The sequence below is a fragment of the Dromiciops gliroides genome, chromosome 1, assembly GCF_019393635.1.
Source record: "Dromiciops gliroides isolate mDroGli1 chromosome 1, mDroGli1.pri, whole genome shotgun sequence".
Taxonomy (NCBI): domain Eukaryota; kingdom Metazoa; phylum Chordata; class Mammalia; order Microbiotheria; family Microbiotheriidae; genus Dromiciops; species Dromiciops gliroides.
In genome coordinates, this window is record NC_057861.1 from 505,344,239 (window position 1) to 505,369,646 (window position 25,408).

At 38.2% G+C, this 25,408-nt stretch overlaps 1 protein-coding gene across 4 annotated transcripts in view; it reads left to right on the forward strand.

The window, feature by feature from the left end:
• AP3S1 (adaptor related protein complex 3 subunit sigma 1) overlaps nucleotides 1-25,408 on the forward strand; it is a 125,534-nt gene that overhangs the window by 57,741 nt on the left and 42,385 nt on the right. For all 4 annotated transcript variants that reach the window (XM_043975215.1, XM_043975216.1, XM_043975213.1 and 1 more), the window contains exon 2: nucleotides 21,969-22,060. In XM_043975215.1, coding sequence (XP_043831150.1) covers nucleotides 21,969-22,060 — 92 coding nt within the window. The remainder of the gene's footprint in view (nucleotides 1-21,968; nucleotides 22,061-25,408) is intronic.

A 25,408-nucleotide genomic window follows, 5' to 3' on the forward strand; every position in this document is an offset into this window, starting at 1 on the left:
AGAGACCAACAGCCTCCCTCAAAAACAGAACAGGGCTTATTAACAAGAACGAACTTAAAAACACAAGCAAGATCAGTAGAATTAAGGGAAAGGAAAAAAAAAAGAATGGGGGAAGGGAAACAATACAATCTGAATCATGCCACTGCCCAGGGCTCAGCAGAACACATGGCCATGTCCTGCCTTTTTCCAGCTCCACGCCGTAATGGTGAAACTCCTCCCTTCTCCTTTCCAGCAGACCCCAGGCTGTCTACACACAGCCCCAAGCTAATTGGCTGGCAGCCCTGACTGACAGTCACATGACTGCCCTCACTGGGCTTCCAATCATTATAATTGTGCCAGGCCCATGTAGGCATCGGGGAGTGATGATGACATGAGGTGCCAGTGCCATGGTGACGACTACAACCAGTGGGTGGAGCACTGCCCCATTGCGCCTGAGCCCCAGGCCAGTGCGCAAACCAGGGTTTTTTTTAATTCTAGCCAAAAGATGGGGTCATAAAAACCTTAAATCACAATTAATTCTTTACAGTTATTATTATTATTCAATCCTATAAATGTATAGATAATTAGTATATGTAGTAGTATTTTTATTATGACATATAATAAGTTGGAAATTCCAGGTAGAGTAGGTAATAATCATTTTATTGCTGTTGGTCATTGCATCAGTAACTTTTCAAGATGTACTTTTCCACTTAGAACCAGACAAACAGTCCTATGTTGGTTGCTATTATTAAAGCATTGGGTCTAAAGTTTTAAGAAAGTATTGGCAGGTACTATATATGACTACTGCTGTGGCTTTTGGAGACCCTCTTTCATTTATTTATTGTCATTCTTCCTATAGCCTTTAGCTCTAAATAGGGATGTGACAGTTTGTTGAATATTGGGACAAAATATCCCCTTGTTTCCCTATGTATATCCCTACTGGCACCTGTTTTCCCTGAGGCCTCAACCAATAACTGAAAATGCTTAACCTTATCCCCTGGACCCACCTCCAGGGAATAGTTAAGGATGCTAAGTACTATGTGATGAACCCCAGTAATAAGACATGGCTTAACTGACTTACCTTTGACTACAGTGATCACCTTTGGTGCTAGGGCCACTCATATAGCAGGCAATATAATATAAGACAAATAGCAAATAGCTTCTATAGGATCATTGTTCAACTTGTCTTAATAGTGCTGACCTGCTGATCTCTAACCATTGACTAGAATTATGATACTTGCCTGTTCTCTTCTGGTCTTATTTTCTTGAAGTTAACACTTTGGATTCCAAGAATTGCTCCCCATACTGGTCATCCTTGTACTGAATTACTGAAATTGTTGGCTCTTTCCTCCCCCCCCCCCACTTTCTTCCTCCTCTTCTTTCTTTTCCTCTTAGTTATTGCCATCATCATCAACATGAAACATTTATTAAACATTTATTATGTGCCAGGCACTGTGGTAATCACAGAAGTCCTTACTCTCAAGGAGCTCACATTCTAATGGAACTCTAGAATGTTTATAATTTTCATAGTTTATATTATTTGAAAGATCCTATTTCATTTAGGTGGTGTCTTAGGTAGAGGGAACTATTCAATATAGAAGTGATCAGTTGACCACTAATTGTGGTCGCTATGGTGGGCTAAGAAATTATAGTTTAAATTTTGCTTCACGGGACTCTAACAATCTAGGCTTTGTATCAGAGTGAATGAGATGTTTCAGTTAAGCTGAAAAATTACCCCTTTTGACTATTGTGATGACATTATAGTGAAAGGAAATCTGATCTGCCTGAGGCAAGATGAAGGCCACTTTAGCAGAAGCTGTTAAATTAAGATATACTTTAAGAAGGGGAAGTCTTATTGTGCCAGCAAGTAGCCATAATTGATTGAATTTTAGCCTGCCTCTTTGCTGTTTCATTAAAAATTTAAGGGATTCTTTGATTTAAAAAGCCAAATATTGCCAACATTGTCCATATAGCAGTCCAGAAGGACACATGAGAAATATTTTTACTTTTACGAATCTTGAAATATAGTTTAATCTCAACTTGTTTAAATAATTATAAAATCAACAATAGAGGGAAAATTGTATTTTTACATTGATGTGAATTCCTTTAGTAACTCTGCATCAGTAGCCAACCATAATAAAAAGCTAGTCATCATTTTTAGTTTTCTCATTTAATTGCTATAATTATAACCTATATGTAAATAATCAGTAACATTAATATCTCATGATGAGATTGCTAAGTGGTTATGATGCTTCACATGTAAAGAACTGCAGGATAGATTTGATGGAACACATTTGAATTAAGATTAGGCAGAAGTATTCCATGTGAAACATTCATTTGTCTTTGTGTTTCTATCCTAACCCCAAATTTAGTTTTGACTAGGAGAATATAATGATGAATATTTCTAACAATAAAGATTTTGTTAAATATTCAGTTCATATCGATCTTCATTTGGCAGTGGGTCCTACCACTGTAACCTTTTCTGACCTCTAGCTTATATATTAAGTACAATTAAATGTATTTGGCGATCTGCCATTTAGGAAATCATGATGTGAATTAGTAGAACTGGAAGGAGCCTTGGAGGTCACCTAGACCAACTCTCCTTATTTGACAGAGGAGGAAACAGTACCAGGGAAATTTGACTTTTTGAGGTCATTCAGTTAGTAAGTAGCAGAGCTACTATTCAAACCTGGGTGGTCTTATTCAAGATCCAGGGTTCTTTCTACTACATTCTTTTGTAATATGAGTAATCATACCCCCATTTTATCAGTTTTTAAGTTGAATTTTCTTGATGTTGCTTTATTCAGTAGAGTTTTTGAAAAGTCATGTGTAAATATTTGTTTATTAAATCATTTTACCTTCAACTTCCATTATAATTTGGAGATATGCCCTCTCAAAAATCTGTTGACCCCTTAAAAGGACACTTAATAAGTCCTAACATTTACTTAAACCAATGTTAAGTTATTTATTTCTCCCTTACAAGCCCTTTGAGAAAATAATTAAATCAACCATAGTAGAAGCAGTATCTATTACTAGTTCTGCTGCTGTGGCAATGGCTATTATTCCTAACTAATAATAGCCAGCATTTATATAGCACATGAAGGTTTGCATGGTGCTTTACAGGTGTTATCTCATTTTGTCTTCACAACAACCCTGGGAGATGTGATTTATCCAGGGTCACATAGCTTATAAGTATCTATATAGCTTATATAGTATCTATGATTTGAACTCATTAGATATTCTTGACTCCAGGTCCAGTGCTGTATCTAATGTAGCACCCAGCTGCCAATAATAAAGTGAGAAAGTCCCTGCCAAATAGGCTAGCCTTTTCTTTAAAAGTCAGTGGAGGGGCAGCTAGATGGCGCAGTGGATAGAGCACTGGCCCTGGAGTCAGGAGTACCTGAGTTCAAATCCAGCCTCAGACACTTAACACTTACTAGCTGTGTGACCCTGGGCAAGTCACTTAACCCCAATTGCCTCACCAAAAAAAAAAAAAAAAAAGTCAGTGGAAATCCTCAAGATTGAATTGGTCTGGTTACTAACCTTTGTTGCCATGGCTTCCTGGTTGCCCAAGGTATAAAAGCCTAGTTATTAATTGGGGCCTCTGCAGGCTTGATAGAATTCACACCACTTGATAGAATTCACACCATACTTCTCTATAGAAGTGAGAGAAGATGTAGCCCACTGAACCAATATGGTATCTTTGCTGAATAGCTATTCTATGCTTTTGTTGAGTAACCTTTTTGTTAAATATTATATGATTTACAAATTTATAATCCTGAGCCTGAACCATGAGACCAACCTGTCAGACCTGACCCAAAACATTTATTATAGCTGATGTTGAACATGGCTCCCCATACTTTGAAGGGGAATGGGGAAGGGAGTTGTCAATAAGAGGGGAAACCCACTTCTCAGGGTAGCCTAAGACAGGAACTAGGCTTTCTGTTGCTGCCATGCTATGGGCCACTTCTATTGCTAATGACCCTAGAAAATCTGTATTGTCAGCAAAAGGAATATAAGGAAAACCGGGAACCCACTCTGCTGATAAGAGAGCCTTGGACTGGCACTATGACGGTCCTGCCACAAGGGTAATATGGGTTTAGTAGACTGCCACTATGCCACTGTACTATAACGCCCTACACGCTATGACAAACTTAGGTAGGAAGCAGTTTTCTTCTGTCATCTAGTTAGAGACTCAGGTGAGTGGCATAAAGATTTAGCCATGAGCTTCTACCATGACACTGCCAGACAGGCCTGAGCAAGTAAACTTTGAGTAAGGCATCAGGACAGCTGCAGTACTGGCCTATAAATAGGATCTTAAAGTACTCTGTAAATGGAGATATTGAAACATCCTGCATGCCCCCTGCATATACCCTCTTTAGGTCACATATTACAAAATAAGATTAGGGTGGTTCTTTAGTCTGAAGTCCTTGGTCTAAAATGAATTGGAAACCCTTATAAATCTTTCTTTAATTATCAATGGGGAACCAATGACTGGGACTGAAATATTTTAAATTAATTCTTATCAGGGACCTACCCAGTTTCTAGAGGGATAGTTCTGATTAGCTCAGAAAGGACTCTTCCCTAAAGTGATTAGGGTAACATTTAGACTAAGAGAAGAAAGAAGTCTTTGATTAATTCACTTAATAGAAATATTTCAAAGTTCAGCTTTGATTAGGTAGAAAGGAGAATTCTTAGAAGGATTGATTAAAGAGATTTAAAAAAAAAGATTCTCCATAGTATAACAAAAGTTAAGCAACTATTGTCCAATTTGGTGAAATTAAAATGCCTAGACTTTGTCTCTCCCGTCCCCTTTGGGATTTGTACTTGAACCCTGTAAATTATAACGAGAAAATGGATTGGGGAGAGAGATTTTCAAAGGCAAGACTAATCCTTGTCCCTTTGTATTTTCTCTCTTTTTAAGCAAAGACACTTAGAATATACTTATTTAATATATTTGTCTCTGGCAAATTTCTCTACAGAATGGAGGATTTTTCTTCCTCAGTTAAATGGTACTTTTGGATTGGGATTTCTAAGTCTCCTGATAGGTAGTCATCATGACTTTGGATCACCCAATTGGAAAAATGTCTACAGCCAAGTAAATGGAGGTGAGGGATCTTTTCAGTCAATTAAAATGTGTTAAGCACTGCAGCTAGGTGGTACAGTGGATGGAGTGCCAGGTCTGGAGTCAGGAAGACTCATCTTCCTGGGTTCAAGGCTGGCCTCAGATACTACCTGTATAAGCCAGGAAAAACCACTTAACCTCCTTTGCCTCAATTTTTTCATCTGTAAAATGAGTTGAAAGAAATGGCAAAACATTCTAGTATTTTTGGCAAGAAAACCCCAAGTGGGGTCACAAAGAGTTGGACACAATTGAAACCTTGAACAACAACAACAAAAAATGCGGTAGGCAGTGTGCTGAGGCTAGGGAATCAAGACAAGGCAAAAGATAGTTCCTGCCCTTTTGGAGCTTTGCAATCTAATGCTATTAGATTGTATGAACAACTATATACAGATAAGCTATATACAGGATATATAGGAAAAAATCAACAGAGGTGAGACACTAGAAGTAAGAGAAATTGGGAAAGACTTCCTATAAAAAGTAGGATTTTAGCTGGGACTTGAAAGAAGTCAGGGAAACCAGGAGGTGGGGATGAGGAAAGAGAGCAGTCCATACATTGGGGACAGTCAATGAAAATGCCCACATTGGGGTGATGGAAAGCCATGTTTGTGGAACAGCAACGGGAGGAAAGAATAGATGAAAGAATACATCACTGATATAAGGTGCAGGAGGCCTGGAATCTGGTAGGATGGATGTAATCACCTGGGCAGCTGAATGGAGGGAGGACCAGGGTGAAGAGAGACTTCTTGTAAGCAGACCAACCAGAAGCCTATTACAGTAGTCTAGGCATGAGATAAAGGTCTACACCAGGGTGATGGCAGTGTTAGGAGAAAAGGGGGTATAGTGGGGAGATTTTAAAGGTAAAATCAACAAGCCTTGTCAACCAGATATGGGAGGTTACAGAGAGAAAGGAGTTGAGGATGATACCTAGATTGTGAGTCTGGGGGACTGGGAGAATAGTGATCTCCTTATCAGAAATAGAAAAGTTTGGGAAAGGGGAGATTTGGAGGGGAAAGAGAATTAATTCAGTTTTTGACATTTTGAACTTAAAATGTCTAATCTGTTTCAGTCATGTTGGACTCTTTGTGACCTCATTTGGAGTTTTTTTGGCCATTTCCTTCTCCAGCTCATTTTATAGATGAGGAAACTGAGGCAAACAGGGTTAAGTGACTTGCCCAGGGCCACATAGCTACTAAGCATCTGAGGCCAGATTTGAACTCAGGATTTCCTGACTCCAGGTCCTTCACTTTATCCACTGCATCACCTAGCTGCTTAACATTTCTATAGGACATCTAGTTTGAGGTATCTGATAGGTAATTTGGAGATTCAGAATTGGAAGTCAATAAGAACTGGAAGTTAGGGCTGGATAAGTAGATCTGAAAATCATAAACATAGAGATGATAGTTGAATCCATGGAAATTCATGACATCACCTAGTGAAATAGTATATAGAGAGAAGAGCCTAGGGTGGAGGACAGATCCCTGTGTGACACCCACAGGTTAATGGACCTGACCTTTATGAAGATCCAGCAAAGAAGAATGAGGAATGGTTGGATGGAGAAGCGGACACAAAGGAAAGAGGGTAGTGTCCTGAAAACTTAGAGACATGAGAGTATCAAAGAGAAGAGGGTGATCAACAGTGTTAAAGTCTGCAGAAAGGTTAGGAAGGATGAGGATTGAGAAAAGGCCGCTAGATTTGGCAATTAAGAGATCAAAGTTAGTCTCTTTGGACAAAGTAATATTGGTTGAAGGATGAGATAGGAAGCCAGACCCTAGAGAATTAAGAGAGTGAGAGGAGAGGAAGTAGAGGCACCTATTGTAGAGTTCTTCTCAAGTCATTTAGCCACAAAAGGGAGGAGAGATATAGGATGACAGTGGGATGGAAATATCAAATAAGAGTTTTTTGAGAATGGGAAGAGACATGAGCATGTTTGTAGGTAGTAGAGAAGCAGCCAGTGGTTAGGGATAATATTGAAGATAACTGAAAGAGCGGGAATGATAGTGGGGACAGTCTGACGGAGGAAACAGGATGGAATGGGATCACTTGGACATGTAGCGGGATGGGAATTAGTCTTGGCAAGAAGTGCCACCTCATCATGCGAGAAGGGGTGAAGGTATCTGGGTGATATGTGATAAGGAGGGGAGAAGAGGGAACTCTTAGTGAGTGGCCTAAATATTTAAAGTAAAATATGAGGCAAGGTTCTTAATTGAGTAGGAGGGATGGGTGAGTCATGGGAGGTTTGAGGAGGGATGAAAAGGTTTGGAAGAGTTTCTATGGCAAATGGGATAGTGAGTAAATTAGGGTGGTATAAAAGGATTGCCTAGCAGCAGTGAGGGCCAGTTGAAGTTATGCAACAAATTTATTGTGGACCCAATCAGGATACCTTTTTTTCCTCCAATTTCATTCAGCAGCACATGTGTAGTAGTGAAGGCAGTGGATGGTGGAAGTGATCCAAGGCTGAAGCTTGGCAGGGTCCAATTGATGATATAAGGAAGCAAGGGACTCAAGAGAATAGTGTAGAGTTGAATTAGTTCACAAAGGCACCAAGATAGAGAAAGGAGGGGAGTGTGGCTAATATAGGGGTGATGGCCTGGGAGAAAACCTAGAGTATGAAGGATTAGAGGTCACAGTATAGATACAGGGTTTGGTTTTAACTTTTTTTCTTTCAGTATTTTATTATTTTCCAGTTACATATAAGGATACTTTTCAACATTTTTCTTCCTAGGATTTTTAGTTCCACCCTCCCCTCCCTCCCTCTCCACTCCCCAAAAGAGAAAGCAATTCATTATAGGCTATATATGTGCAACCACAGCAAACACATCTCTGCATCAGTCATATTGTGAAAGAAGAGTCAGAGCACAAGGGAAAAACCTCAAAAAAGAAGGAGGGAAAAACAGCCCAAAAGCAGAAACAGTATGGTTCAATCTGCATCCATAAACCACAGTTCTTTTTTCTGGATGTTGAGAGCATTTTCTGTCATGAAGTTCTTTGAAATTGTTTTGGACCATTGCATTGCTAAAAAGAACCGAGAATATCACCATTGTTCATCACGCAATGTTGCTGTTACTGAGTATACAATGTTCTCCTGGTTCTGCTCCTCTCAGTCAGCATCAGTTAAGTAAGTCCTTCCAGGTTTCTCTGAACTCTTCCTGCTCATTATTTCACATTGATTTTTATAAAACTTTGTGTTCTAAATTTTCTTCTTCCCTCCCTCCTCGTCTCTCCCCATGAAATCCAGCAATTCAGTATGTCATACATATGCAGTTATGCAAAACATCTTCTCATTAGTCAGGTTGTGAAAGATACACAAAATACCTTTAGAAAGAGGAGCTAACAAATAAAATTATACTTCAATCTGTATTCAGATACCATCAATTCTTTCTCTGTTGATGGTCTGCATTTTTCATACATCCTACTGATAGCATACTACTCATCATTTCTTTCACAGTTACTATTGCTAACTGTATTGCCTTCCATCTTATTCCCTCCCCTTGATATTTACTCTATTTTCTATCTTCTTTCACCCTACCCCTTCTTGAAAATGTTTTGCTTTTTACTCCCCCCTCCCCCAATCTGCCCTTCCTTCCTTTGCCTCTCCCCCCACCCCATCTCCTTCCCCTCCCACTTTCCCTCAGGGCACATATATTACTATACCCACTTGAGTGTGTATGTTATTCCCTCTTTGAGCCAATTTTGATGAGGGTAAGGTTCATTCACTCCCTTGTTCCTTCCCCATCTTCCTCTCTACTCCATAAGCTTTTTCTTGTTTCTCTTATGTGAACTGCTTTTCCCCAGTCCACCTCTCCCTTTCCCTTTCTTCCAGTGCATTCCTCTTACCCCTTAACTTTATTTTGAAGATGTCATCATGGGTCAGCTAGGTGACATAGTGGACAAAGTATCAGCCCTGGACCCAGGAGGCCCTGAGCCCATATCTGGCCCCAGACGTAAGCCATTCCACCCTGCTTGCCCCACAAAAAACAAGGGTAAACAAAAACCAAATGCTTTACAGATAATCATCCCATCATATTCAATTCACACCTGTGCCCTCTGTCTAAGTATATTCCTTTTAGCTGCCCTAATACTGAGAAAGATCTTATAAGTTAGAAGTATTATCTTCCTATGTAGGAATATAAACAGTTTAATCTTTTAATATCCCTCATGATTTATTTTTCCTGTTTACATTTTTATGCTTCTCTAGGGTCTTGTATTTGAAAGTCAAATTTTCTATTCAGTTCAGGTCTTTTTATCACAAATTTCTGAAAGTCCTCTTTTTCACTGAAGTTCCATTTTTCCCCCTGAAAGATTATACACAGTTTTTCTGGGTAGGTGATTTTTGTCTGTAGTCCCAGTTCCTTTGCCCTCTGGAATATCATATTCCATGCCCTCTGGTCCTTTAATGTAGATGCTGCTAGATCTTGTTTTATCCTTATTGTCATGTGACAGTATTTGAATTTTTTTTCTAGCTGCTTGCAATATTTTTTCCTTAATCTGGGATCTCTGGAATTTGGCTACAATATTCCTGGAAGTTTTCCTTTTGGGATCTCTTTCTGGAGGTGATAGATAAGTGGATTCTTTCAATTTCTATTTTACATTCTGCTTCTAGAATATCAGAGCAATTTTCCCTGATAATTTCTTAGAAGATGATACCTAAACTCTTATTTTGTTAATGATTTTCAGGTAGTTCAATGATTTTCAAATTATGTCTCCTGGATCCATTTTCCAGGTCAGCTGTTTTTCCAAGGAGATATTTCATGTTGCCCTCTATTTTTTTCTTTTTTTATTCAATTGGATTTGCTTTACTGTGTCTTGGTTTCTCATAAAGTCACTAGCTTCCATTTGTTCAATCCTAATTCTTAGGCAGTTATTTTCATCAGACAGTTTTTTTGGTTTTTTTAAGTGAGGCAATTGGGGTTAAGTGACTTGCCCAGGGTCACACAGCTAATAAGTGTTAAGTGTCTGAGGCCGGATTTGACCTCAGGTCCTCCTGAATCCAGGGCCAGTGCTCTATCCACTGCGCCACCTAGCTGCCCCCATCAGACAGTTTTTAAATCTCCTTTTCCATTTGGCTTTTCAAGTTGTTGACTTTTTTCTCATGACTCTCCTGCATTGCTCTCATTTCTCTTCCATTCTTTCCTCCACCTCTCTAAATCTTCCTTCTCTTTTTCCTACTTTCTCTTCAAAGACCTTTTGAGCACTTCCATGGCCTGAGACCAATTCATATTTTTCTTGGAAGCTTTGGCTGTTGGAGCTTTGACTTTGTTATTATCTTCTTCTGAGGGTGTATTCTGGTCTACCCCTCCCCTAAAGAAGCTGTCTATTGTCTGCTGTTTTCACTGCCTACTCATCTCAATCTAGAAGCAGATGTCTGATTGAAATCTGATTCTCTATGGTCGGAAGCTTGGCATACCTGTGCCCCTTCCACATCGGGCCACCACCACTTGGTTCGGCCCACTGGTTCAGAACCAGGGCCCTTCGCCCCAACTCAGCAGAGACTACAGCCACTTCACCCCGGCCAACCGCTGAACCCCCTCACCAATCCGTGAGCTGAGCCTTGGAAGAAGCTGCTGGCACTGAAGACTCTGAGGTGCTGGAAGCACTATCTGTTCCTGGCTGGGTCCAGACTGCATGTTCCTCTCTCAGCCTGATGAGCAGGTGATTCCAATTGTGGTCTTTGGCTGGAAAATAGTCTCACTCTGTTCTTATGTGAATTAGGCTGCTTTGGTTTTTGCTTGTTTGTTTGTTTTGTTTTGTTTTAATGGCATTATTTGGGAGTGAGTAGACAGGTTTATTGGGAGCTTGCGGGAGTCACAGCCTCTCTTCTGCCATCTTGGCTCCCTCTCCAGGATTTGGTTTTAGAAGGCAGAGAAAGAGGTGGCAATCCAATAGAGTGTGATCAGATAAGCCAGTTTCAGGGTTCATGAACTTGGAAGTGAAGCATTTATAGGGAGATGACAACATCAAGGCTATAAATCTTTGTGTATTGCTGAGGTGGGATGGTGAAGTAGGTCATGGGAAGAAGTTAGTTGATAACTGGCAGGTTAGGAAGCTTACTGCAATATCAGTAGGTATGTTGAAGTCCCAGGGTATGCTGACAGGACTTGGGGAGGAGAGAAAGATTGTGAGCCAGATACTGAATTAATTGAGGAAGGAAGGGGAGTGTCTAGGAGGTCTGTAGGTTTTTGGCTGGGTGGTAGGTATGGATGGCATGAATCTCAAAAAAGGAGATGTTAGTGAGTGATGGTGGGAGGGAGAGAACCTTGAAGAGACAATGGGGAGCAAGGAGTATTCCAACTTTTCCATCTCAGGGGAGTGAGTGAAGGTGCAGCCAATGCTAGAAAGGATAATCAGGGAGGCTCTTCTATGAGGGAGCTGAGTCTCTGTGAGAGCCGAAAATGGAAGGAATGGGAAACGAAAAGATTTAATATGAAAACAAGCTTGTTGTCTATGGAATAGGCATTCCAGAGGGCACAGGCTGTGAATATATTTTAGTTGGAACTTTGTGGGTGGTTGGGTTCTGAGGAGTAGGAATAAACAACTGGGCAGAATGAGGAACGGGGTTTGGATGATGGCCTATGGGGCTCCATAGTCACTGGGATGGGAAAGATATTATAGGTGGGGTCGGGTGTGTGGTGTTTGTTAATCATTAAGTGAAAAATTTAGAGATATTTTCAAAGTCAATAGTATTATGACCTCTGAAGGTAGTTGTTTCAGTCTTGGGAAATTCAGGCAAGGCAGCATGAACTTAGAGAAGAAAGATTGGGGATAGTCTCCTTCCCCAAGGCAGGAGGCCAGGTGAGAAACTTGATGGAATGTCGCTTTCTCCTCTCATCTAGCAGCAGGAGTGTGGTAGTATGCAAGGCGCTTTACCTCTTGCTTTGGAGATTGGTGACCTAGCAGGAGACTTGGGGAGATCAGGCAGGAGGTGCATGGAGCACTGTGGTAATGTGCTTGAATCATCTTAGGGGGTGTGTGTGTGTGTGTGTGTGTGTGAGTGAGAGAGAGAGAGAGAGAGAGAGAGAGAGAAACTGCTTAGTCTTGCTGATTCCTTATTTAGGCTGATGGAATCTGACCATTTAAGAAAAAGGCCTAGTCTGTCAGACACACTGAGATATTTGTGCTTGTTTCTCTTTCTGTTCATTTATGTTGGTACCAAGCTGTTTTTAGTCCATATGGACTTTTACTTAATTTAGATATATAGTAGACAAGTGTAAGATTGTCTGGACAAAGAACTGGAAGGATTTAAAAAATGTAGAGCAGCCAAAAGGACTGTAAGAATAAGATCGGATTACCTGTAATATGGGTGAAACTTAGATTAGGTTCCTGCAAGACAAGGAAGTTCCTTTAATCATTGAGATGTGAAGCCAGAGGCCTGGATTGGGTAGAGCTGGAATCAGGCAAGGGCTGTGGGCTTTGAGGACAAATCCTGAACTATTTAGGTCAGGTCAGAACTGGGTGCCTAACTTTGAAAAGGGTTGGAGGAAATAGAATGTATAAAAACACCTCTGTCCCATGAAAGGCCAGCATTTATATTTCATCCAATGGAGAAATGAATATGCAAATTCTTAAGACAAATTAAATTGGCATATCAAGTTAGTTTCTCAAAAGAATGATGCACTAATATAAATTAAGAGTATACTTAATAGATTTTTGGTTGTGTGAATGTATGTTGGCAGAAATTGTGTTTTATGTTTGTCTTCAATTTCAGTTTGTTTTTCTCTCCAGTGAACCCATAAGCTAAGGAAAAGGTGCTAAAGCCTTATTTGGCAATTAGGAACCCTTTTAAGTTTTTCTCTCCACCTTGAAGGAGGTTTATGTTTCAACTGGTAAAAATTGCCTGACGAAGAGGTATGACTCAAGGGAAAAAGGCAACTAATGTTTTTCTTTTTTCAAAAAAGGTAATATTATATTTTTTGGTAGGGAGTCTTTAATTTGCTCAATTCTGGTGGTCTTTTTTGAATGATTTGGCAGAATTTAATTGCCTATTAATTTGGAATCAAAATCAGCTAAAAGGAATTAGAATAGAATGTACTATTCATCTTCTTTAAGAAACCCATTTAGAAATGTTTTATGTAGCAAAAAGAAAAACTATCCCAGTAAACTGAAAGTTTTATCACTTATGACCCAGTAACAAAATTATGCATTGAGTTTGAGAAACACAAGAATATTATCCCATTTTGCAAGATAGATCGAATCGGGGAAAAAAAAGTAAACTACATCTCACAATGCAATTGGAACATTTGAAACATGATGAGGAAGCAGAGAATTACAAGGTTAAGGACTTAATACTAGGAGAAACAAAGTAAAAAATGGAATCAGTTGTAAGTCTGTGATTTGCAACAATCAGTCTGGGTATCAAAGTCAGTAACTAAAAAAAGAATTAAAGGTTATTCACATTAACACAGTGTAGACTTGAAGTTCAATTTTTAAAATTCAAATTAATTTTTTTTCAGCTTTGAAGTATCTCCTTTCTGCCTTCCCCTTCCCCATTGATTTGGGAAGGCAAGAAAAACAAAACACATTACAAATATGTATAGTTATACAAAATTTCCACAACAGCTATGTTCCGAAAGAAAGAAGAAAAAATGTTTTAATTTGTATGCTTTGTCTATCAGCTCTCTATCTGAAGGTGAATAACATGTTTCATCATGAGTCTTTTGAAATTGTGGTTGGTCAGTTACTGTCTTTCAAAGTTGATTACAGTATAGCTGTTATTGTAGAAATTATTGTCCTGGTTCTGCTCATTTCACTTTGCATCTATTCATATAAGTCTTCTCAGGTTTTTTTGAAACCATCTCCTTCATTACTTCTTATCTTTTTTTATAACACTATTTTATTATTTTCCAGTTACATATAGAGATAATTTTCAACATTTATTTTTATAAAATTTTTAGTTTCAAATCCCCCCCACCTGACAGCAATCTGATATAGGTTATATATGCATAATCACATTAAACATATTTCTGCATTAATCACACTGTATAAGAAGAATCAGAGCAAAAAGGAAAAACAAAAAAATAGAAATAGTATGGTTCAATCTGCATCTAGATTCCATAGTTCTTTTTTTCTGGATTTGGAAAGCATTTTCCATCATGAGTCCTTTGGAACTATCTTGGACCATTGTATTGCTGAGAAGAATCAAGTCTATCACAGTTGATCAACACACAATGTTGTTGATACTGTGTACAATGTTCTCCTGGTTCTGCTCCTCTCAGTCAGCATCAGTTCATGTAAGTCCTTTCAGGTTTCTGTGAAATCCACCTGCTTATTGCTTCTTACAGCACAATACTATTGCATTACATTCATATACCACAACTTGTTCAGCCATTCCCCAATTGATGGGCATCCCCTCAATTTCCAATTTCTTGCTACCAAAAAAAGAGCAGCTATAAATATTTTTGTACACGTGGGTTCTTTTCCCCCTTTTTATGATCTCTTTGGGAAAAAGACCTAATAATGGTATTGTTGGGTCAAAGGGTATAGACAGCTTTATAGCCCTTTAGGCATAATTCGAAATTGCTTTCCAGAATGGTTGGATCAGTTCACAGCTCCACCAACAATGTATTAGTGTTCCAATTTTTCCACAGCTTCTCCAGCATTTATTATTTGACTTATTTGTCATATTAGCCAATCTGATAGGTGTGAGGTGGTACCTCAGAGTTGTTTTAATTTGCATTTCTCTAATCAATAGTGATTTAGAGCATTTTTTCATATGGCAATAGATAGCTTTGATTTCTTCATCAGAAAACTGCCTGTTCATATCCTTTGACCATTTCTCAACTGGGCAATGACTTGCATTCTTATAAAATTGATTTAGTTCCCTATATATTTTAGAAATGAGGCCTTTATCAGAAATACTGGCTATAAAAATTGTTTTGCAGCTTTCTGCCTCCTTTCTAATTTTGGCTGCATTGCTTCTGTTTATACAAAAACTTTTTCATTTGATGTAATCAAAATCATCCATTTTGCATTTCATAACATTCTCTATCTCTTGTTTGGTCTCGTTCTGCTTTCCATAAATCTGAGAGGTAAACTTTTCCTTCCTCTCCTAATTTACCTATGGTATCACCTTTTATGTCTAAATCACATACCCATTTTGACCTTATTTTAGCATAAGGTGTAAGATGTTGGTCTATGCCTAGTTTCTGCCATACTATCTTCCTGTTTTCCCAGCAGGTTTTGTGAAATACTAAGTTCCTATCCCAGAAGTTTGAGTCTTTGGTTTTATCAAACAGTAGTTTAGTATAGTAATTTACTACTGTGTCTCCTGTGCCTAACCTATTCCATTGATCCACCACTCTATTTCTTAACCAGCACCAAATAGTTTTGATGACTGCAGCTTTATAGTAAAGCTTCAGATTTGGTCCAGTTAAAAGAGAAAGTGGAGAGTCCATTCTGGCCAAGGTTTCAGGTCATATACTTTGCATTTCTTTACCCTTATCCCTTACATTTATTCTCATAAATAAACCCATTTGCTTTAATTGAAAATGAGGCTGTTTAATTTTGTTTCTTGTTAATTTGGGAGAAGCAGTGTGGGAATTTTTTGTTTTGTTTTGTTTAGTTTAGTTTTGTTTAGTTAGGCAATTGGGGTTAAGTGACTTGCCCAGGGTCACACAGCTAGTAAGTGTTAAGTGTCTGAGGCCGGATTTGAACTCAGGTCCTCCTGACTCCAGGGCCAGTGTTCTATCCACTGCGCCACCTAGCTGCCCCCTGTGGGAATTTTTAAATGGCCCATACTAAATTTAAAGCAGTCAGATAGCCAGCAAGAAGTTCACAGATTAGGCCTACCAGTTAAAATAATTTTACATTGAATGGCAACTGCAGCAGGATTTATGGCCAGTTATAATTTTTTGGCTAGATATAATTTTTCTAGCTAGTCTACAGTTATAATATTTTTCTTTTTCTTTCTTTTTCTTTTTTAAAATAAAACTTTTTAAAATTTTCCAGTTACATGTAGAGATAGTTTTCAACATTTGTTTATATAAGATTTCCAATTTCAAATTTTTCTCCCTCTCTCCCCCCTTCCCCCAGACAGCAGGCAATCTGATATAGGTTATGTGTGTGTGTGTGTGTGTGTGTGTGTGTGTGTGTATGTATGTGTATATATATATATATATATATATATATATATATAAAACAGTTATAATTTTTAACAGATTAGTTAATATTTTTTTTTACAATGCAGAAATACCTAATTGAAAAGGATAAACAATCCTCATCACTGGTCAAAAGCTCACACTGAATTTATTAAAATTATATTTACATTTTTGCATGTTTTAAGTACTCTTTAAATAGTTTATTTTCCCCCTTAGACAAAGGCATATATTCTTTTTTTAATCTTAAAACTATTTTATTATTTTCCAGTTGCATGTAAAGATAGTTTTCAACATTTGTTTTTCTAAGATTTTGAGTTCGAAATTTTTCTCCCTTCCCTCCCCTCTCCCCAAAACAGAAAACAATCTTGATATAGGTCATATGTGTACAATCACATTAAACATACTTCTGCATTAGTCATGTTGTGAAAGAAGAATCAGAACAAAAGGGGAAAACCTCGAAAAAGAAAAAAAAAAGTAGAAACAGTATGATTCAATCTGCGTTCAGAATCCACAGTTCTTTTTTCTGGATGTGGAGAGCATCAGGGCATAGGAAAGGCAAGTGAGATTTAATTGGACTCTTTTAGGATAAACCAAAACTGAAGTTTTAGCCTGGAATGTAGACACAAAAAGTCCAGAAAGAGGCCACCATTTGGTACAATTAGAAAGGCAACCATCCTATGCCAGGAAACTAATGGAATCGGTTTCGGGTAGCTTTGCGAGAGCTCCACATCTTTTCTGCACTGTTGTGCCCATTTCTCAGGAGAATACTTCCCTTTCTATTCATGAGTGGAAAAGTCCTGTAGTCTGATGTGCTCCAATAGAACAGAGCCACACTTTGAGGTCCAGGCTTTCTTAAATGACCATCCATGGGCTTTGATGACTTCTCCCATTATCATTGACCTAGCAGCTTAAACAATGGATCAGGAATCCCTTCTGACCTATACTCATGAAATTATTTGATAGATAGTTCAAGTGAGAGAGAGCGAGGTCCTGAACAAAGGTGGTGACTAAGTAAATGGAAAGCAAGGTAATGAGTGTGAGATGTTGTGGAGATAGAATTAGCAGTGTTTAGAAAATGATGGGGCAGCTAGATGGCTCAGTGGTTAAAGTGGTGGCCCTGGATTCAGGAGTACCTGAGTTCAAGTCCGGCCTCAGACACTTGACACTTGCTAGCTGTGTGACCCTGGGCAAGTCACTTAACCCCCATTGCCCCGCAAAAACAAAAACAAAACAAAACAAAACAAAAGAAAATGATGATGAGGGTAGAGGGAACTATTGAAGGTAACAGTTAAGATTGTGAACCAGGGGGACAGCTATGTGGTACAGTGGATACACTTGACACTTACTAGCTGTGTGACCCTGGGCAAGTCACTTAACCCTCATTGTCCTGCCAGAAAGAAAGGAAAGAAAGATTGTGAACCAGGGTGACTAGAAAGATAGTGGAGACTTCAACAGAAATAGGGATATTACTGGTGGGCCAAAAGTCATGAAGGGGTTTCAATATTTAATAACTCCTTCATTTAAAAAAAATTTACAATACCATAGCATGATATACAGTATATATAGAAAATAAATGTCTTTATATATGAAACAAAGAAAAAATTATTTTCAAAACATGATCATGATGACAATGATGATGATGATGATATTAAAACATCAGACCCCTTCTTGACTTTTGGCCCACCCTGTTCTAGAAAAGGAAGGTTTAGGGGGAAAGATGAGTGACTAGATAGTATATCCCTGAACAGACATAGGGATTACTACAAAGGGAAGGTCTGGGGGAAGCATGAAAATCTGAAATTCTCTCAGTGCTCATTCTTTGTGACCTACTCACAACTGGCTTGGTTCTTCTCTCTCTACTCTCTTTCTAGTCTCTGTTGATGATCTCATCAATTCCCATGACTTTAATGATCTCTATGAAGATGACTCCTAATTGGTTTTTCCTGCTTCCAGCCTCTTTCCTTTCAACCTCTACACGACACAGCTGTCAAATTGCTACCCCTAAAACAGAAATTATTCTGTCACACCCCTTCTCAGGAATCTTCAGTGCCCCACTAGTGTCTCTCAGATAAAACCCAGATTTCTCCGATATTTAGAGCATTTTAACAATCTTGATCTAACTTATTTCTCTGGATTGATTTCACATTAGTACCCCTCAACACAGTCTATGTTTTTGCCAAACTTTTGGGCCTGCTTACAGTTCTCCATATGAGACAATCCTTTCTTCTGTTGTTATGTGTTTATCCAGGCTAGGCATACAGTCCATGTTGCCTCTGCCTCATGGAATCCTTTCCTTCTTTGAGTCATATCTTCAAGTGTGCCCTCCCACATCGCGGCTTTCTGCACTTCCTACTCTTATGTACACCCCCTTCCCCCCATGCTTTGTAATACCTTAATATGTCTTTCATATAGGCTTCCCTGTGTACATGTTGCTTTATGCTCCAATAACATGGAAACTCCAGCAGGGGAGTATTACTTCTTTTTCTTATATTGTCTAATAGATTCCCATTACCTTGCCACATAGTAGCTACTTAATACAGTCTTGTTGGATGAATGGATGACTAATTTCACTTAGTTGGAAAGGGTGAATTCTAACATGGCTTTGATTCCCACATTGCAAAACTTGTTGAATTTTCCTGTCTTTTGTGAAAGAACAAGGATGTAAGTGACCTCTCACTGCTATTGTGTGAATGGAGAATTGGGGGAACAGTAGAGCCTGTCTGCCTTTTCTGTACTAGTACAGTGCGGCCAAGTTTGGGATGGCTTATTCCATCCTGATGGATTTAAAAGCTAATACAGTTTCCCCAAAAGCAGTTGTGCCTCACTCCTGCTTCAGGAAAACCGGAAAATAGGTTGTGGAAAGGGAGCCATAAGACCACAGAACAGAGAGCTTTAGCCAGAGGAAAAGAGTTGGGGGAGTGTTGAATATTAATGCAGAGTGGCAATGGCATTAGAATGAAGTGTGTGTGTGTGTGTGTGTGTGTGTGTGTGTGTGTTGGTGAAGAATTGGAAATCGAGGGAATGCTCATCAGTTGAGGAATGGCTGAACAAGTTGTGGTATATGAATGTGATGGAATACTACTGTGCTGTAAGAAACGATGAGCAGGGGGATTTCAGAGAAACCTGGAAGGACTTACATGAACTGATGCTGAGTGAGAGGAGCAGAACCAGGAGAACATTGTACACAGTAACAACAACATTATTTGACACTCAACTGTGATAGACTTGGCTCTTCTCAGCACTGCAATGATCCAAAACAATTTCAAAGAACTCATGATAGAAAATGTTTTCCACATCAGAAAAAAGAACTGTGGATTCTGAATGCAGATTGAACCATACTGTTTCTACTTTTTGGCTTTTTTTTTCCCTTCTTTTTTGAGGTTTTTCCCTTGAGCTCTGATTCTCCTTTCACAATATGACTAATGTAGAAATATTTTTAATGTGAATGTACATATATAACCTATATCAGTTTGCTTTTTGTCTTGGGGAGGAGGGAGGGAAGGGAGGGTGGGAGAAAAGTTTGAAACTAAAAATCCCATGAAAACAAATGTTGAAGACTATCCTTACATGTAACTGGAAAATAATAAAATACTTTAATTAAAAAATGATATATGTATATGCATGTGTGTATATGTATATATGTATATATGTATGCATATATACATATATACACACACATGTTTGTATTTGCTTGATGGTTGTAGTTGCAGTGGTATAGGTCCAGATCTCTAATTTCAGAGAAGAGGTGGTAATGGGGAGACTCCTGATAAAATTCTTTTCACCAATTCATATCGGCAACTCTTCTGCAATTTATAGTTTTAGAAAATTGATTTGGGCATAAATAACTTGCCCATTCACTCACATGCAGGGGGCAGGATTTGATCCCAGGTCTTACAGACTCCGAGGATCCACTATGCCAGATTACCTCTTAGAATGAATATTTATTAGGTTGTGAAAATGAAGCTTCAATATTCCATCATATCTTCTTAAGATTCATTTTTGAAAGGGTAATTTGATTATGTCACATTCTTTAGTCTGTAGATCTAACCTTCTGTAGCCTTTTTCACAATTCTAAAATATAGAACTTGCTACCATCAAGGCTGGTGCCTAGGGTTTCAGTCTCATGGTCCAAATGCCTGTGTTATCTGAGGTGTGGCTCACAGCCATGAATTTTACTGTGTGTGTGTGTGTGTGTGTGTGTGTGTGTGTGTGTGTGTGTTTGAAAAAAGATCACTTACAAAGCTGAAAACAAACTGTTACCAAACAATATTTTTGAGGATGAAAAACAGAAAAGCTTTTAATGAAATCAATTTTTAGGACAATCGATCTTTTTCTTTAAGTCTTAACTATTAGCAGTCTATTCCATCCTTAGTCTAATTTCCCAAGTCTGGATCACAATACACCTTTCTACATCCCTCTGAATCAAAGCTGGCAATCAGAAGGCCTTTTTAGAGGTTCATATTTATTCTTCAGATTCTTGGTCTAAAACCCAATATTATCTAGTTATCCCAGCAAGAGAATTTCTCTGATTCCTCCCAAACTAAGCAAAGGTAATTAATTGTTTTGGTTTTTTGGTAATGTTTCATCCACTTTAAGAGTTATGTAAAAGTGAAGGAGAAATTACTCTAGGAAGGTAGGGTGTATCTGTTTGGAAATATGTGAATCTCTTGACTTTTTTCTAAATCAGTGATGTTCCTTTACTATTTTACCTTTTTCTTTGCTCTTTTTTAAAAAACTTTTCCCCTTCCTTCCTTAAGAGATTTTATCCCTTCTTTCAGGGGGTTTAATTGCGCCCACATGTAATGATCAGAGCTTGGTATAACTTGCTTTGCAGTTGGTTCCATAGTAATAGCTAATTTTATAAACTGTTTCTGGACACAAACCAGATACTGCTTTTGAAAACTGTCGTCTTGTGAAGAGAGCAGTGCATTCATAGGCAGGAAACCTGGGTTCTAATCTGTCAATATGGCGTAATAGAAAGTGCTGAACTTGGATTCAGAAGGCTCAGGTTCATCTCTTGCTTCAACTCATTCAAACATTTACTATACACCCACTATGTTCATGACCCTGTGCTAGCTGGTGAGGATACAGAGACAAAAGTACACTGGCTCCTGCCCTTGAAAAGCACACATTCCATGGGGCCAAGGAAGCTTCCAACACTTCCTAACTGGGTTCTGATGGGGAAGCAGTTTCACACATCTGTCTCAGTTTCCTCATCTTTAAAATGAAAATGACTTAATACTTTGCACTGTCTACTTTACAGGGTTGTTGTGAGATTCAAATGAGAAAAGTAAACTATTTTATAAACTTTAAAACACTATAATGTCACTATTTTGCCTTTATTTTTTCTTCAGGTTTTAGTTTCCTCATCAGTTAAGTGGAGTTGTATGACCTCTAAGAATCTTCCAACTTTAATATCCCATGACATTCCTAAGGGGGAAAAAAAAATATATATATATATATATTTACATTGTTCATTTGTGTTTATTTATTTATTTATATTTACTAAAAAGAGTTTTGAGTATAGATAATTTTGTCCCAGTTGTATTTCATCACCAGAAAGCCTTCATCTTTGCTTCAGTCGGGTTTCATTTTAAGATAGGACCCATAATAAAATTTTCTTTCCAGAGAATAATTTCTAGGGAGGTAAGGATTTTATAGCAAATTGATGTCACAGTTTAACACTGGTAGTACTGGCTAGTAATGTTTACAGTAAAAAAAAAATGCTGTTAAGTGTTTTCTAATTTCAATAAACATAAAATATTCTTCCCCAGAGTGAAGATACACAGCAACAAATCATCAGGGAAACTTTCCATTTGGTGTCTAAACGAGATGAAAACGTCTGCAATTTCCTGGAAGGAGGATTGTAAGTAAAATATTTAATTAAAATATCTAATGTTTTTTGAATAGATGACTCAATCAGCAAGCATTTATTTATTTATTTATTTTTGCTTGCAGGCATTGTGTTAAGCACTGGGTTTACTATAAAAACAAAAATGAAACAGTTCTTGCCGCTAAGGAAGGACTTTGTGTTATATGAGGTCTTGGGAAGTGGAAAGAGACAGTATTCATGCATAAATAAGTCCATACAGAATAAATACAGAGTAAATTTTTTGGAGGGAAGGCATTAGGAGCTGGAAATGGGGAATCAAGAAAAGCTTCATATAACATTCTGGAAGGAGAGAAAGCATCCTAAGAGCTCTTCAGAAGGGGGTGTATTCTAGGCTTGTGGATTATCCAGTGAAAAGACGAGAGATAGAATGTCCTGTGAGAAGCATTGAGACCAGTTTGTCTGGGCTGTGGAGTGTGAGGAAGTGAGTGATGTACACATAAGGTTGGAAAGGTGGGTTGGGACCAGTTTTTGAGGGCTTAAAAAACCAGAGGAACTTACATTTGATCCTAAAGGCAATGGGAGAAGCTGTTGGAGTTTATTGAGTAGGGTAGTAACGTGCTTGGGACTCTCACTTAAGGAAAGGAACTTTAGTTACTCTGTGTAGGAGAGTTTGGAGAGGGGAGAGTCTTGACATAGAGAAACAAGTTGGGAGAATATTGCAATAGTTTAGGCAAGAGGTAATGAAAACCTGAGCTAGGTTGATGTGTCAGTTGAGTAGAACAAAGGGTGAGATGAAAAGGGGGAAATTACGAGAGTTGGCAACTGATCATTTGGATACTATGCCTCTATAATTTGGACTAATTGGGGAAATAATAATAACAGCAAAATAATAATGATAACTAGCATTTACAGTTATCCCTTCCACATTGCAACTTTCTCTGTTGCAGTTTCACTATATCATGGTTTGGCATAAGAAATTGGAATTTGGGGGGAGTTTTGCAGAAGCTGCAGGTAACACATTAAGACCAGCAGATGACACAGAAAAAGGTTAGAAACTCAGAAATACATAAAATATACGTGTAGTATTATATAATATCAATGTATTTTATCTTTTAATACCAGAATGGTTCAGATTTCTTCTCTGGTATGAAGGGAAGGCCAAAACATTTTACATGAATTTTCCAGATCATGGGGGTGTTACATCCCTAATCCCTATAATGAGCAGTGCACTTACCTTAACCATATATTATCTCATTTGATCATTACAACAATCCTGTGATTTAGGTATAATTACTATCCCCATTTCATAGAGGGAAAAACTGAAGCCAAGAGAGATTAAGTGACTTGCCCAGAGTCATATAGCTATTAAGGATATGAGACAGGATTTGAATTCAGGTCTTCTCAACTCCAGGTCTCACCCTCTATCCACTGGTTCACCTTGCTTAAGAAGTCTGAATTTTTAAAAAACTGTAAAGGCAAGCATGCCTTTATATTTATTTATTGTTTGTTGTTTTCAAGTCCATGCAATAACTGGGATTTAGAAAATTTTAACTGAAACTTAGCTGTCCTGTTTTTAAAATGAATAGATGAGAATGGTTTGTGATCAGCCTGTCACCTGGTAGAGATGATCAAAGCTCTTTTTCCTTATGTGGAGCTAGGCCCCAGTGATCTTCAAGAACCGGGCCAATGCTAGGGATGCTTCACAGGAAGTTAATTAAACATACTTCTCTGCATCTTGATTATACTACTGACTTGCCTACGAAGGATGAAAAGGTAGCTTTAGCTAAGCCCCTTGATTAATTAATAGAAATTCTAAATTTGTGAACTTAGGAAAATATTAGACTTTACAGTTGATTTTATGAAAAAGTTACATAAATTTTGTTGCTAACCTAAGACATTCTTTTCTGACAATCAATTTTGCTTATGGAGGAAGTTTAATTTCTTATATAGTACTTTTTATGCGTGAGTAGATAAATGGTTAATCTTCTGACTATTGCATATTAACTTGTGATGACAACCTTAGTAGCATCTTGTGACCTTGAACACCTAATTCACTTAACTTTTCTGGGCACTATATTCTCCATCTCTAAAACTCGGATATTGGACCAGATGGGCCTCTGAGATCCATTCCAGGTCTAAATTTTAAATCCTGAAACAGTTTAAGCAAGTATACAACTGTCCTCTCCACTTTCAGTCATTTAGGCTGGTTGTACCAGCTGGCCTCCTGTCTTTAGAAATGTCCATTGCCTCGCTCTTTCTTTAATGGTAGGAGAGAGGCAGTTTGGTATAGAGGAAAGAGTATTGAAATTGGAGTGAAGGGTTATTGTTGTTGTTCACTTGTTTTAGTCATGTCTGATTCTCTGTGACCCTATTAGGGTTTTCTTGGCCAAGATACTGGAGTGGTTTGCCATTTCCTTTTCCAGCTCATTTTACAGTTGAGGAAACTGTGGAAAACAAGGCTAAGTGATTTGCCCAGGGTCACACAGCCAGGAAATGTCTGAGGCCAGATTTGAACTCAGGTCTTCCTGACTCTATTCAGTGAACCACTTACCTGTCCCGGAGTGAAGTGACCTAGGTTCAGATTCAGATTTTGTTGCCTATGTAACCGTAGTTAAGACAGTCTACTTCTCTAGGCCTCAGTTTGCTTCTTTCTCAAATGAATGAGAAGATTCTAGAGGGTATCTAAGGACCCTTCCTGCTCTAAATATGTGATCCTAGAGCCAGTTTGGATTCTCAGTAAAGTTGCAGACTCTCCCTAGTATCATCTTTTTCCTGATTGTTTTCAGAAGGAAAAACAGGACTTGTCACAGTGTCTGGTGCATAGTAAACACTTCATATTTATTGAATTGAATAGGAATACCTTGAAATATCCACCCAAATGTCTGTTTCAATTGTAAATTATACTCGATTTGGAATCATTCTTTAGTAAGAGTGGTTTAGGGACAGCTAGGGAACAAAGTGGATAAAGCAACGTCCCCGGAGTCAGGAGAACGTGAGTTCAAATCTAACCTCAGACACTTGACACTTACTAGCTGTGTGACCCTAGGCAAGTCACTTAACCTTCATTGCTCCTCAATAAATAAATAAATGAATGAATAAATAAGTGGAACAAACAAATAAATAGATAAATAAATAAATGGATGAATAAATAAATAATTGAATAAGTAAGCAAATAAATGAATGAATGAATAGATAGATAAATGGATAAATAAATAAATAAAGTGTGGTTTGATATAGCACTGAATCAGATGTCAGGAAACTTGAGCTTTAGTCTTGAATCTGTCACAAATGAGATGGGTGGCAAGTCATTAATTTCACTAGATTTCATTTAACTCTTGTCTGTAACTTGGAAGTTAGACCAACTTCTCCTTCACCTCCAAA